The sequence below is a fragment of the Durio zibethinus genome, chromosome 12, assembly GCF_047325235.1.
Source record: "Durio zibethinus cultivar Kanyao isolate XHJ-2024 chromosome 12, ASM4732523v1, whole genome shotgun sequence".
NCBI classification, from domain to species: Eukaryota; Viridiplantae; Streptophyta; class Magnoliopsida; order Malvales; family Malvaceae; genus Durio; species Durio zibethinus.
The window spans coordinates 25,183,107-25,196,666 of record NC_143173.1 but is presented as its reverse complement, the minus strand read 5'-3'; the positions used below and the strand labels follow the sequence as shown (position 1 = coordinate 25,196,666).

Below are 13,560 nucleotides of genomic sequence, written 5' to 3'. Positions count from 1 at the left end.
ATTCCAAATTCCATATTCAAAGCCAACAATGCCGAATAAATGGCCAATTGGGGTCTCCTAAATCTTCAAAAAATCTAATCCAATTGGTCTATACATTGTATACACACAGGTTGCATCTCATTTCCTTTTTTTTTTGTTACATGGATCCATCTAATTCTTTATGTATTCAGTTACATATCCTTGTCAGACAAATAAAATCAATTGTTGACAAGATTAATTCTAAGTCAAATGCTTTTCTTAGAATCCACTGTGATGAAATGTGAAGCCTAGCTGAAGGAGAAAGTTAGGACCCCAGACTTTTCACTGAGGACATGGAAAGTTTGATTGCCAAGCAGATTTCGGTGTTGATGTATAGTCACTATCTGGTCACATTAAAGCCATTCTGTTGAAATTTACGCAGGGTGGTAGATCCACCATCTAGGATAAGAGACATGGAAGAAGTGGACTCATTTTGTTTAGGCGCACTCTGATCAGTACATGTGGATTGTACTGGAAGAAGATTTTGCTTGGAACTCACACTGGATTTTGTTTGCTTCTTTAAAATGTTATATGCTACTTTGTTTTCAATCTACTTATATTGCTTAATACTTGTTTAGAGCTGCTGGGTTTTTTTTCTTGGCAGTGATAGTGAAACCGTAGAAGGAATCAGAACTTATGGTAGCATGAGTATCATTTTTTGTTTTTTTGTTAGTGCCCTGATTCGTAAAGGGAAAAAAATGTGTATAGATGAAAAAGAGAAATATTCTTTTCATTAAACTCAGAGCTTACTTTGGGTGGTCTATACAGTCACCTTAAAAGAATGATAAGAGAATGATATCTAGCTTGTCTGGTTCAAAGCCCAACACTTGCTACCTATTCTTCGATGCCAAGTTGCGGCCTTCTTTGTATGAAAAAAAAAAATTTCATTCATTTTTTGATAAATTAAAGATAAGAGCAAAAATGGGGCATTCCATGCTTAATTTCAGTCCAAGTGTTCCTATTCATTGTTGTTTGTTGAAATTCCCATTTGACAAGAAAGGCTTGCTGCTAAATGATTGTTCTCCATTGGGTTGAGTTAGATTGGCAGAACCCCCCCCCCCCTTTTTTTTTATAATTTTGTATTCATTTGTTGGATTTGGGTCTATATCTTTGTCCTCAGGTTGTTCTAGTTGTATTCAGCTGGTTGTTTGATTTATGTTGTTCTAATCATCTTCGCTCTGTTTGTGGATGTGCCAAATGTAAACCTTGTTTTAATAGAGACGATAACAAATTCCATTTTCCTTTGAGGGGGGAAAAACAGAGGCAATCCACATAGTTTGATGCCTTGCCATTTCTCTTACCTTTTGTTCTTCAATAATAAATATCCCATATTATTCAGCTTAATTATGACCAAAATCGATAACATCAACTATACATAATAGGGTAAATCACCACCCTCCTAATTCAAATCTTCAAGGTATCCAAGTGATGATGCATTCTTTTCCAACTTCAGCATACGAGATTAAAAGCTGCATTTTGCTTAGATCGATCATTCAAGTTCCATTCTATCTAAGTTCTATTTCTATATATAGTTGAAATAGAAGAGGCATATATCTGAAATGATAGAGCTTCAGAGAGTTGGAATTGTGGAAGTTGCTTTAGAGATAGATATAAAGTTCAATTCAAACCCCTCCTTTCTAGGCCAAGCACTGATATTGTGCTCTAATATTATCTTTCTTCCTCTTCTGGTAGACAAGACCTCCCATTCCAATGCAACAGGCACCAACCAGGACTCCAGCCACAGCTCCATTGATTCCATTCCAAGAATCTTTCTCATCTTCATAAGGTTCAACAGACTCATCTTCACCCCTGTAGTTGAATGGCAAGATTGTGTGATGACTTGTTGGAGCTAAACCAAAAGTGTTATGGTTTGATGGAGTCATCTGGATGGTTGGGTCTGATTCTGGAAATGAGAGTGCCTCCGATGGTGCAGGAACTGCAGTTTTTGGTAGTGAGCTGTAGAATTAAGTTCAGGTGCATTTTCAGCATTCTGGCATTGTGTACGGAGGAGCAGCTGATGAGTACCCTTGAGGTAGATTTGATTATTTTAAAAACGACATGATAACCGATAAAAAAATAATACGAAAAAATCATATATGAATTTAGTGTCATTATGTTTCATGTTTTAATCATGTCGACACAATTATGATATGATATTATTCGTGTTATTTGTGTTAAATAATAATGATACGTTTAAAACACAATATTATTTATATAAGCATATAAAACATACAAACTATAAAAATTATTTTAATTTATTTTTTATATAAATTAATAATCATAGTTATCATATTATTTCAGTGTTTAAATAGATTATAAATTTTTAATTTTTAATTAATTTTTTTAAAACACTAATTTAAATGATATTTTTTACTTAAATAAATAGATTAATTGTGTTATTTGTATTTAATCATACTGTATTGTGTTACCTGAATAATGTGTAATAAATTAATTTTAAATGTATTAATCATATCATATCGTTTGTAACGCATATAATAAACATTTGAATTCGCATTCAGATTATTTGTATAATTGAAATATTTGGGTCTATGTTCATATTAAGATTATTCGTGTTATATCTCAAACTTCCATCATATGAGGTTTCAGGAGCTGAAGTGTCAATGTATGCAGGGGCAAGAGCGGGAGACTTGTTCTCTTCAACACCAGGGGCATCCACATTAGGAGAAGAAGAAGGAACAGATGTATTCTCTTGAGAAAGCATCTCGTTGACTTTGGTTTTGGTTAGATGATAAATTCTCTTGAGAAACATTCTCATCTTCTTTGGTTTCAACAGCAGGAACATCCATGCTTGGAGAAGGAGGAAGAGATGTGTTCTCTTGGGAAAGATCTTCAGTACTCTCTTTGGTTTCAACAGTTGGAGGATCAGCCTTTGAAAGAGGAAGTGATGTATTCACTTGAGAGAGATTTTCTTCTTCTTTGCTAATTTGGAGATCAGTTGGTTCATCAGCATTGGAAAGAGTGGAAATATTCTCTTGAGAAAGTGTTTCATTGGATTTGGTTTCATCATCAGGAATGTTAGCACTAGAAGGAACAGGAAATTATGTTGGAGAGAGAGTTTCATCTACAGCTTCAGCCTCAGTAGTTGGACTGTCAGGGTTGGGAAGAAAAGGTAAAGATTCACGAGAAATAGATTTGATTTCAGATTCTGATGCTACTGGAGCATAAGATTTGATCAGATGGTTTTGCAGAAAAATTATAATTTGTTAACAATGAAAGCACTATAAACAAGGAGAGACATAATTTGGGGGCATGTTTTGGCATGGTTGGAGTCTAAGAGAAGGAAGTTAAATGGAAAATTTTATTGAACCGATGAGAAATTGTATGACTTTGAGAGCTCTAAATTCAAGATATGCAATGAAACTCTTTATTTTCCAAGTTGCAGGGCACCACATTATATTAACATTAGTCCAGAACTGGAGTTGCAGGAAGCCTTGGTGACATTGTTTCTGCATTAAATGAATAGATTATCTGGTTGAAATCATTAAAAGATTGCCATTAATCGATCCTCAATATCAGGGTTTAATGCGTTGCGATAAATGAGGGCTAACATCATTAATACCTATTCTTGTTGTAAGAAATTTCCTGAGAAAGAATGAGGAAAGCTCCACTTATAACATGCCAAAATTTGAAAGCTTGACATGCTACTGTAGCCAGGTCTGATTTCCTTAATAATTGGGAGAGGACGGAGGCCCATGGCTGGTTTTTCGGTTGAATCTGGCATTGACATTAACTTTTCTGCTATTTTAATTTATCATTGGTGGAGGCACCTAAAGCTGTTTCTCATGCTCCATTTCTTACAGTACAGTAGAAAGTCCTCATAAGACGCTGGAAACAGATAATCTTTATTCATTTTAGCAGTTGATATGATAATCAGATGATCTATTGTTCCACATCTTAAATTGAACCAATCTCCAGAGTTCTTCACGTTAGACAGGAGTTGTCAGAATGAAACCAGTCTCAATACTACACAATTTATCCACTTAAACTGCTTTAACGTACTCCAGGCTTTACAGCTCTTTTCCATAGTTGCCACCAACTTTATATGGCAGAGCTGCTCCTGAAGGATCCAAGAGCTTTAGCAGCAGCTGCTCTCAGGATATACTGGTGATAGAACGTAGCAATGGAAGCACCAACGAGAGGTCCAACCCAGAAAATCCACTGCAAGAATTCAAACAGATCGAATATTGCGTAAGCATCAAAATTTTTAAAATGTGCCATAAAGCAAAGGGAAAATTAGATTCAATTGTGCAAGTGAAGGTTCATACTTGGTCATCCCATGGCTTGTTCCGGTTATAGATAACAGCAGCTCCAAAACTACGAGCAGGGTTGATACCGGTTCCAGTAATCGCAATAGTGGCCAAGTGAACCATGAAAACGGCAAATCCAATGGGAAGTGGTGCCAGGATCTTAAATTAGAATATGGAAAAAATAGTTATTAAGACAATTTCTATAGATTCTGTGCACTTCATGTCTATCAAATTTGGAATGATAAATTCCATGAATTTTGTGATCAAAGCAAAACTGAAAAATTTTAAGAAATTTGTAGCCTAATTAAGAGATAAAAAGGGGAAAAAAAGGTGTGGAGTTGGTTAAATTAGAGACATACAGGGACATGGGAGTCTCTTGCATTCCTCTTGGGATCAGTTGCAGAGAAAACAGTGTAGACAAGAGCAAAGGTGCCGATAATTTCAGCTGCCAAACCGGTTCCAGTGCTGTATTCTATAGAGTCTGTTGGCTCCTCCTCCATATTGATTGTAGTGAGACTTCTGGAATGCCTTCACCAGCCCACATCCACATACGGCTCCCAAACATTGAGCAGCCATGTACAATATTACTCGGACCAAGGACACCTTCCTAGCCAGGAAAAGCCCAAAGGTCACTGCTGGGTTGATGTGTCCCCCTGCATATTTGATCTAAACTGTTGGCCATTCGCTAAAACATCCAGTTTTTACCTCTTTTATTGTAATTTTTGACACTTTCTCGCTTCTCAAAAATATAAGAAGCGTCTTTCCTACCAGATTTTACTTTAGTAGATCATTTTCTTGGACTACTAATTTGGAAAATCGATCATTTTCTTTTTGAGAAAGAATAGTATAAAATTGTTATTTTATGTCAGCATATAATAGATAGCACGCATAATCTTTAAATTTTGAATCAAATTTTATATTAATTTTTAAAATTTAAAAAAATCTAATTAAATCATCAATTATCCAAAGGTGTATTAATAAATAAATATAATTTTTTTATCTATTATATCATCTAAAATTGATAAAAAATTCAACGTGACATAACATGTAACTTTACAATCAATGACAAATGTATTATGGATCTTCCACATGGGTTAAATTGGTGTAGCCCTTTCTCATCAGCCCTAAACGACACCGTTTGTATGAAATAAAAAACTTCAAGGTCAACAGCTTCTGGTTTTCATTCTAAACTTCCCTTTCCTATTCAATCTCTCTATAAATTCTCTCTTCTTCAAACCTAATCAATATCGACAATATTAACCTAAAAGCTAACGTCTACCACCACTAAACTATCCACCGCTTCTGTTACCGACGGTTGATCTTGTTAGTGACCACTGTCGGTCTCCGTACTTATGCCAAAATTTTCTTTCAAATCTCTTATTCTTTTCATCGACCGAGACCTAATTACCACTCAAATCTCAACAAATTTAGTCCCTTTTTTTTTCTATTTGGAAAATTCAAACAAAACCACTAGACTCTAAAAAATTTTACTGCCAAACTCTTGTTTTGCGATGTCTTTTTTTCTGCGTTTGGCTTTTGTTTAATTTAATGGGTTCTGTTTTTTGGGTTAAAACTCTTGATTTCTACAAACTGGTTTAGCTTATGATCAATTATTAGGTGTAGTTAGTTGTAGGTTGTGAGTATAGATTATTTTAGGTTTGCTTGATGGTGTTGTCGATTATGCTAAATTGGAGATTATAGATTGATTGAGCAGTGATTTTTTTATTGGTGATTTATGGTGGATTTCTAGGTTTGGATTTGATGGATTTTATGTTTGGATGCTAATTGAATTTGCTATTGAATTACTTGAATATCTATTACCGAATTGTTTCCCCTGCGTATTGCTTGATGTGTGCTCGATTGCTTGATTACTTCTATCTTTAATTGCTTGTTGTTTGTCTCTCCAATTATTTAATTTTTCCTTTTGTCAAGAATTCTTTTGCTTAAAATTAAAGAGAGAATATTAACCTTACACAGGTATATGTTATGCCACACTATATTTGTGTCATGTCACGCTAAAATTTAATCAATTTAAACTATAATGACATACGTTTAAATAATTAAAAATTCAATTAAAATTTTTTAAAATATAAGATTAATATAAAATTTATTCCAAAATTTAAGGATCATGCATGCTATTTATTCTTAAAATTATGACACATAATTATATTATATTATTAAAAATTTAATTATTTATTATATAATAATTAATTGATCTATTAAAATAAATATTTATCATTTAATTATTATACTATAATAAATTATTAATTTTTCTAATAATATGATTATGTGACATAATTTAAATAAAAAAAAAGACTAATGTGGCATAATTATTTCATACAATGCTTCATCTTCTTAAACTACCCTTTTTCATCCTAGTTACAAGACATGATCAGTAGAGAGTTAAAACTTACCTGAGATACCAGCAGTGCAGTAAACAAGGATAAAGATCATGCCACCAAAAGCCCAAGCAATGCCAAGAATGCCAACACCATCACAGTCATCACCGCCCCTTGCAGGATCAACCTGGCTGTTGTAACCGATCACTGTCAACACAGTGATGTACAAAAACAAGAGCGTGGCAATGAACTCAGCTATTATAGCCCTGTAAAAGGACCACTGTGTCGACTCCTGGGCGTCGGCCAACAAAGCTGGTGGAGGATCATGGTAGTCCTTGGCTTGGAACTCACCACCAACCTCAATTTCCTTAGCCATGGCCTCTTAATGTTTGGAAAATTCAGTGACAAAAAAGTAACCAACAAGAGACAGAAACTTGGATGTGAAGAAGTTCTTTTTATTTTTTGTAATGAGAAGTATGGAGAAGCGGAGGGGGGCATATATGGGGTGAAATGATGGATGGACTTAAGGGTAATTGAACAGCTTTGCCGCCCCATATATACAAAAAGCATGCTTAGTTTCCCTGTCTGAGACGTCACCATGACCAACGGATGGCTCTTTGCTGCTGGACTTTTGATTATCTGACACCCTATGTTATATTTCTTAAAAATTAATGATAGCCCATAGGCTTTTTAGAATTGTAGCTTTGAGTTTAGTTGAGACAACCTAAGTTCATTAATTATTTTTTTTTAATTTATAAAAATTTAACATAATTTCTTTAAGTAACATTTAAAAAAAAAAATGATGTCTAATTAATTTGGGATTGAAATCTATCAGAGGCGAATCTAGAAGGGCTGGCAGGGGCTTGGCATTCCTTGGTTCCTCAAAATCACTTCTAGATAAGTACATTTTCATCCAAAAAAACGGTAAAATCATATTTTACCCCCTCAAATTAATAATTTGCCCCTTCTTTTAAAAATAATTCTAAAGATAGTTAAATTTCATAAATTGTTTAAATTTTTACTTGTAAATGCAATAAATAATTCGATTTGATTTTCTTTTTCAATAACAATTTTATTTTTTTATGTAATCATTATTATTTCATTAAATTTTTTAGCTCATTAAAATGAAAATTTTTTTCAATGAATTAAACAAGCATATTAACATTAATTATCATGTCAAAATATTTTTTATATAGGCAAAAATATTGAACTTTGGTCGGTTGTCCTCTTCTGGTATTAAATGATGTCTGCTTCTTTACACAAAATATTCTAACAGAGTAACAATCAACTAATAGACAATAAACTTCAAATCAATTAAATGAACACAATAGATTAATTGCAAAAAAACTTTACAAATCTAAACAAATAAATATGTTAGATCTAATTTCGAAGCCATTTGAATAAGATATGAAGTAGATGAAACCATTATTTTATGAAAACAACCATCATAATATAGCAATCTCAAGACATGCTACTGTATCCTGGTCTGATTTCGCTAATAATTGGGAGAGGAAGGTGGCAAATGGCTGGTTTTACTATTGAATCTGGCATTGACATGAACTTTTCTGTTCGTTTAATTTATCATTGGTGGAGGCACCTAAAGCTGTTTGTCATGCTCCATTTCTTACAGTACAGTAGAAAGTCCTCATGAGTAGCTGGAAACAGATAATCTTGATTCATTTTAGCAGTTAATAAGACAATCAGATGATCTATTGTTCCGCATCTTAAATTGAACAAATCTCCAGAGTTCTTCACATTAGACAGGAGTTGTCAAAATGAAACCAGTTTCAATTCAATTCAATTCATCTACTTGAACTGCTTTAAAGTACTCCCAGTTTTAAGGTTCTTTTCCATAGTTGATTCCAACTTAACAGCTTGAAACCAGCGACAGGACTAATGTCGGATCCATTTGTTACCACACCCAAGCCCTTGTTTTCCTGTTTTGATCAGGTGACATTTAAACTGATAAATTTGCCAAATTTTACCACATTTTTAGGCCACCGAAGTCATTTTACATTCAGATATTAAAAAAAAAAAAAGAAAAAGAAAAGAGAGAAGTTGCGCACATTAAAAATAAGTGCCAGATACAGAGAAGCATGACACCTTTCATTATAGTTTACAAATTCAATGGTCTGAAAAAGCCTCTTGACCACATAGATAAAACTTAATTCTTTCCTCCATGGAACCTGATTTTTTTTTTAACTTGTGGCTGGAAAATTATTGCTTTTTTTTTTTATATGGCAGAGCTGCTCCTGAAGGATCCAAGAGCTTTAGCAGCAGCTGCCCTCAAGATGTACTGATGATAGAATGCAGCAATGGCAGCACCAATGAAAGGTCCAACCCAGAAAATCCACTGCAAGAATTCAAACAGATCAAATATTGCATAAGCATCAAAATTTTTAAAATGTGACATAAAGCAAAGGGAAAATTAGATTCGATTGTACAAGTGAAGGTTCATACATGGTCATCCCATGGCTTGTTCTGGTTGTAGATAACAGCAGCTCCAAAACTACGAGCAGGGTTGATACCCGTGCCGGTGATCGGAATAGTGGCCAAGTGAACCATGAACACAGCAAATCCAATGGGAAGTGGCGCCAGGACCTTAAATTAGAATATAGAAAAAAATAGTTACTAAGACAATTTCTGTAGAATCTGTACACTTCATGTCTATCGAATTTAGAATCATAAAAGTGCATGAATTTTGTAATCAAAGCAAAACTGAAAATTTTAAGAAATTTGTAGCCTAATCGAGAGATAAAAAGGAAAAAATAAAAGTGTGGAGTTGGTTAAATTGGAGACATACAGGGACATGGGAGTCTCTTGCATTCCTCTTGGGATCAGTTGCAGAGAAAACAGTGTAGACAAGAACAAAGGTGCCGATAATTTCAGCTGCCAAACCGGTTCCAGTGCTGTATCCTTTAGAGAGGCTGTTGGCTCCTCCTCCATACTGATTGTAGTAAGACTTTTGGAATGCCTTCACCAGCCCACATCCACAGATGGCTCCCAAACATTGGGCAGCCATGTACAATATGGCTCGGACCAAGGACACCTTCCTAGCCAGGAAAAGCCCAAAGGTCACGGCTGGGTTGATGTGTCCCCCTGCATATTTGATCTAAACTGTTAGTCATTTGCTAAATCATCCAGTTTTTAATCTTTTTATTGTAATTTTAGACAGTTTCTCGCTTCATATAATTGTTTCATGCAATGCTTTCTCTCCTCAAAATACCCTTTTTCATCTAAGTTATAAGACATGATCAGTAGAGAGTTAAAACTTAACCTGAGATACCCGCAGTGCAGTAAACAAGGATAAAGATCATGCCACCAAAAGCCCATGCAATGCCAAGAATGCCAACACCACCACAGTCATCACCGCCCTTAGCAGGATCAGTCTGGCTCTTGTAACCTATCACTGTCAACACAGTGATGTACAAAAACAAGAGCGTGGCAATGAACTCAGCTATTATAGCCCTGTAAAAGGACCACTGTGTCAACTCCTGGGCGTCGACCAACGGAGCTGGTGGAGGATCATGGTAGTCCTTGGCTTGAAACTCACCACCAACCTCAATGTCCTTAGCCATGGCCTCTTAATGCTTAGAAAATTCAATGACAAAAAATTAATCAAAAAGAGTAAGAAGCTTGGATATGACTTTAAGTTTTTTTTTGTGATGAGATCGAGAAGTGGAGTGGGGGTATATATGGGGTGAAATGAGGGCTGGAGTTGAGTGAAGGGCAGTTGAACATGGCTTTGCCGCCCCATATTACTAAAAGAATGTTTAGTTTCCCTGTCTGAGACCCCACCAAGGCCAATGGCCGACTGTTAGCTCATGGACTTCGATTCTCTTTCTCCCTGTGATTGCTCTACTTAGTTGTATTTCTTAAAAATTAATGATAGCCCACTTAGGCTTTTTGAGAGTAGTATATTTGAATTTAGTTCAGACAACCTAAGTTCATTAATTATGTACTTTTAAATTTATAAAATTTTAATTCAATTTATTCATTTAATATTTTTAAAAAATATATCTAATTAATTAGATCAAGTGGGTGTGAAGTTTGAATTATCACCAACTTTTATATAATGCGCACAATCAATTACATTGAAACACCTAATGTATTTGCATTTACATAGTGGAAGCTATTGTTATGTTTTAAGCATTTGTCATCTCTCATGTTTCAATTTATTTCTACTTATAAACAATTTTTTGGTAAGAAAAGTAAAAAAAAATTATCCTTCAAACACATTACATATAAGTGCTTTTTTTAATTCAAAACTTTCGTTGAACTTTAATTATTAAAATTAAAATTTTAAGATTTTATTAATAAATCATGTGATTTTTTACATGTATTTTTTTCAATATGACCCCTTAATAAAGAAATTATACCAAACCACAATTATTAGGGTATTAATTGGTTACTTAAAGAAATAATTAATTAACTTGGGTATTAATTGTCCTTCATTGCAATAATACGGAAGAAAACAAAATCCCATCACGTTCCAAGGTTGCGGTGGGAAAATCAGAACTGATAGGTGGCTCATAATTAGCCACGTGTCTTGAATCTGGTGGGAAATAGACAGGTAGAACCACATGAAAATTGGAATGGTGCGCTGGGTGACATGGGGAAGGCAGGGCGTGACTAGAGGGTGTACCGACTAATCACTGTTGCTTTCTCAACCACCGTCCATTTCAACTCGGTCCCACCCACCACCGCCGTTGTTGTCTCAACCACTCTTGTCCTGCCACGTTGTATTTTAGCCCCGCAGCCGCCACCAATCATTGGTATTTATCCATCGTCTTTTTTCAGTCTAAACAAAATCGCTGTGCTTATCTCTAACCAATAATATTAATTTATTCATTTATTGAAAATTAATTATATTTTTAAATATATGTAATTAAGCATTTTCCTAGAAAATTTTCAAAAAACAAAAGAATTTTCCTAGAAAAATATAAAAGTTTCCTGGTTTATGATTAGCCACGTGTCAATAGAAAATTTTTCGAGGATGATGGCTGGATTTTAGCTGTTGGTCTGGCCATTAAGCTTTGGTCGGTTGTCCTCTTGTGGTATTATTTTATTTTTAACCTTGAGTTGAGGATAATATATGGGTTGTTTAATTCTCATATATTAAGGTAAGATAATGCCTTAGAATTTATGTATTTGAAATTAACGTCATCAAGAAATTATTGATAAAATTGAAACTTTTTTTTTTTCAAAATGAAGCCCTTGATTAATACAATTTACAAGTTCAATCAAGCTGTTTTCAGAATTTTTTTATTTGCCTCTAACTATTAATTAAGGATAATAAGATTCGAATTGAATTTAAATGGATTTTTTTAAATAATTTCATAATATTATGAATTTTTAAAATTTAATTTAAATTTAATTTTTGATCTAATTTTAAACAATTTTTTTAAAATTAATCCGATTTAAGTAAAATTCTATCAATTTAATTTTATTCATTGTTTTTCAATTTTAATTTTTTATATATTATTTTAATATATTTAAATAAATTTATATATAAACTATTTATTTTTTATAAAAATTTAAAGTATGTATAAAAATTAATAAATATATATAAATAAATTTTGTTCTAAATTTTTTATTTTTTATATTTTGATCTAAAATTCGATCTGAATTTAATTTAAATATTTAATATCAAAATTTAATCCAAACCAAATAAAAAAAATCAATTTAAACCAAACCAAATACTAATACTACAGCTTTTCAAATCAATTTTCGGTGTTTTTTATTTTTTTTTCTCACCTTGCTATTGACAGAACAAAAATGCAATCCATATCAAGTAACAAAACCATACGAGAAAACGGTTACTTTGCATAACCTTAAACAAAATTACAATTCATGACATCCAGATTCACAAGAAAAAAGGAAAATAAAATCCAAATTTTAATTTCCTAGTCGTCATCCGATTCCTCAGCTTCTTCTTCTGTGATTGTCTCCAATACAGGAGAATTTGAAGTTCTGAGAGGTGAAATGAGAAGGGCTGGTGCGACCTCAATCCAAGAACTAAAATAGCTAATCTCCTTTGCCATTGCTGAATTACAAAGCCTTTCCTTTTACTCTACTTCTGATAAATTTTAGCACCAGATGAAAGAGATCAGACCAATGGGAAAAAGACAGAACCTGTCCTGGAACTTGTCTTCAGGATTATGGACTTTGCTGGATGTAGACTGGAAGTGGGTTGAGGGGTGAATGGGAAATCGATGGTTTTTATAAGAGGAGTTAAAAGTGAAAATTTATTGTGCACAAAACAACGAAAATGGAGGGATTGCTGCCTCTTTAAGCTAAAGCAATGTGGAAAATATGAAAGATGAAGTAAAAAGCACTTGTCACGAGCACGAGACAAATGTGGAAAACACTTGTCCACTACACATTGGCAACAATTAGTTGGCTGGATGAAACTTTGTCGTCAGGCCTCAGGACAGATATTTCCAAATTCCAAGTTGAACAAGGTGACCTAACTCCATTATTTTTTTCACTTAAAGCAACGAGTGAAAATTGGTGCACGTGGCCCCTGTTCAAAAGATTGATTTGATTCTGATACAGAGCATTGATGAACAGGTCTCGAATGGGTTTGAAGATTGAAGTTTGACACGTTGGGGGGTATAAAACAAGGCCTATTCTACCATGGTTTTCTTACAAATGCTTTGCATGGAAATTTACATTTTTATTCTGTTATGAAGAATTGAAGATTGATGTAATGAATAAAGAATTAGATTTTACAGAAGAAAGATATGCTGTAAGGGGAAACAAAGAGGAAAGCATTAGTCAGAAATTTAGAGTAGCTCTTTCACTGGCTCTGTCATGAATTTATATGACCTTGGGTGTCAAAGTTTCAGCCCGGAATGATTAAACATGCAATTCTCATGATGATTGCAGGGTGATAGCAGAAAGAAAATTTGAGAGCAAGACACTAATTTAAG

At 33.8% G+C, this 13,560-nt stretch overlaps 2 protein-coding genes across 4 annotated transcripts; both read right to left on the bottom strand.

Annotated features, from left to right (window-relative positions):
- Positions 1-3,862: 3,862 nt before the first annotated feature.
- Positions 3,863-7,256, bottom strand: LOC111296460 (aquaporin PIP2-2-like). 3 transcript variants are annotated; one of them, XM_089741397.1, is made up of 3 exons: positions 4,646-4,920; positions 4,305-4,445; positions 3,863-4,197 (listed from the first exon to the last, which is right to left on the bottom strand). In XM_089741397.1, exons 1-3 carry the CDS (start codon positions 4,784-4,786, stop codon positions 4,078-4,080), a joined length of 402 nt encoding a protein of 133 aa, XP_089597523.1. In that variant the 5' UTR covers positions 4,787-4,920; the 3' UTR covers positions 3,863-4,077. The 3 variants fall into 3 exon arrangements, 2 of the variants coding, with proteins under 2 accessions (XP_089597523.1, XP_089597522.1); XR_016326186.1 differs by lacking the exon at positions 3,863-4,197 and adding an exon at positions 6,701-7,256 and having other exon boundaries at positions 4,307-4,445; positions 4,646-4,939; XM_089741396.1 differs by lacking the exon at positions 4,646-4,920.
- Positions 7,257-8,674: 1,418 nt separating this feature from the next.
- LOC111296992 (aquaporin PIP2-2) lies at positions 8,675-10,307 on the bottom strand. Its single transcript, XM_022891510.2, has 4 exons — positions 9,903-10,307; positions 9,429-9,724; positions 9,086-9,226; positions 8,675-8,978 (listed from the first exon to the last, which is right to left on the bottom strand). The coding sequence occupies exons 1-4, from the start codon at positions 10,201-10,203 to the stop codon at positions 8,859-8,861; spliced, it is 858 nt and encodes a 285-aa protein (XP_022747245.1). The 5' UTR covers positions 10,204-10,307; the 3' UTR covers positions 8,675-8,858.
- Between the last annotated feature and the right edge of the window lie 3,253 nt (positions 10,308-13,560).

Bases quoted from the DNA above. Each gene is read 5' to 3' on its own strand.
- LOC111296460 (XM_089741397.1), bottom strand. From the start codon at position 4,786: ATGGAGGAGGAGCCAACAGACTCTATAGAATACAGCACTGGAACCGGT. The intron at 4,446-4,645 runs GTATGTCTCTAA...TTCTAATTTAAG, and splicing joins CAAGAGACTCCCATGTCCCT to ATCCTGGCACCACTTCCCAT. The intron at 4,198-4,304 runs GTATGAACCTTC...GAATTCTTGCAG, and splicing joins ACAAGCCATGGGATGACCAA to TGGATTTTCTGGGTTGGACC.
- LOC111296992 (XM_022891510.2), bottom strand. From the start codon at position 10,203: ATGGCTAAGGACATTGAGGTTGGTGGTGAGTTTCAAGCCAAGGACTAC. The intron at 9,725-9,902 runs GTTAAGTTTTAA...TCAAATATGCAG, and splicing joins CTGCACTGCGGGTATCTCAG to GGGGACACATCAACCCAGCC. The intron at 8,979-9,085 runs GTATGAACCTTC...GAATTCTTGCAG, and splicing joins ACAAGCCATGGGATGACCAT to TGGATTTTCTGGGTTGGACC.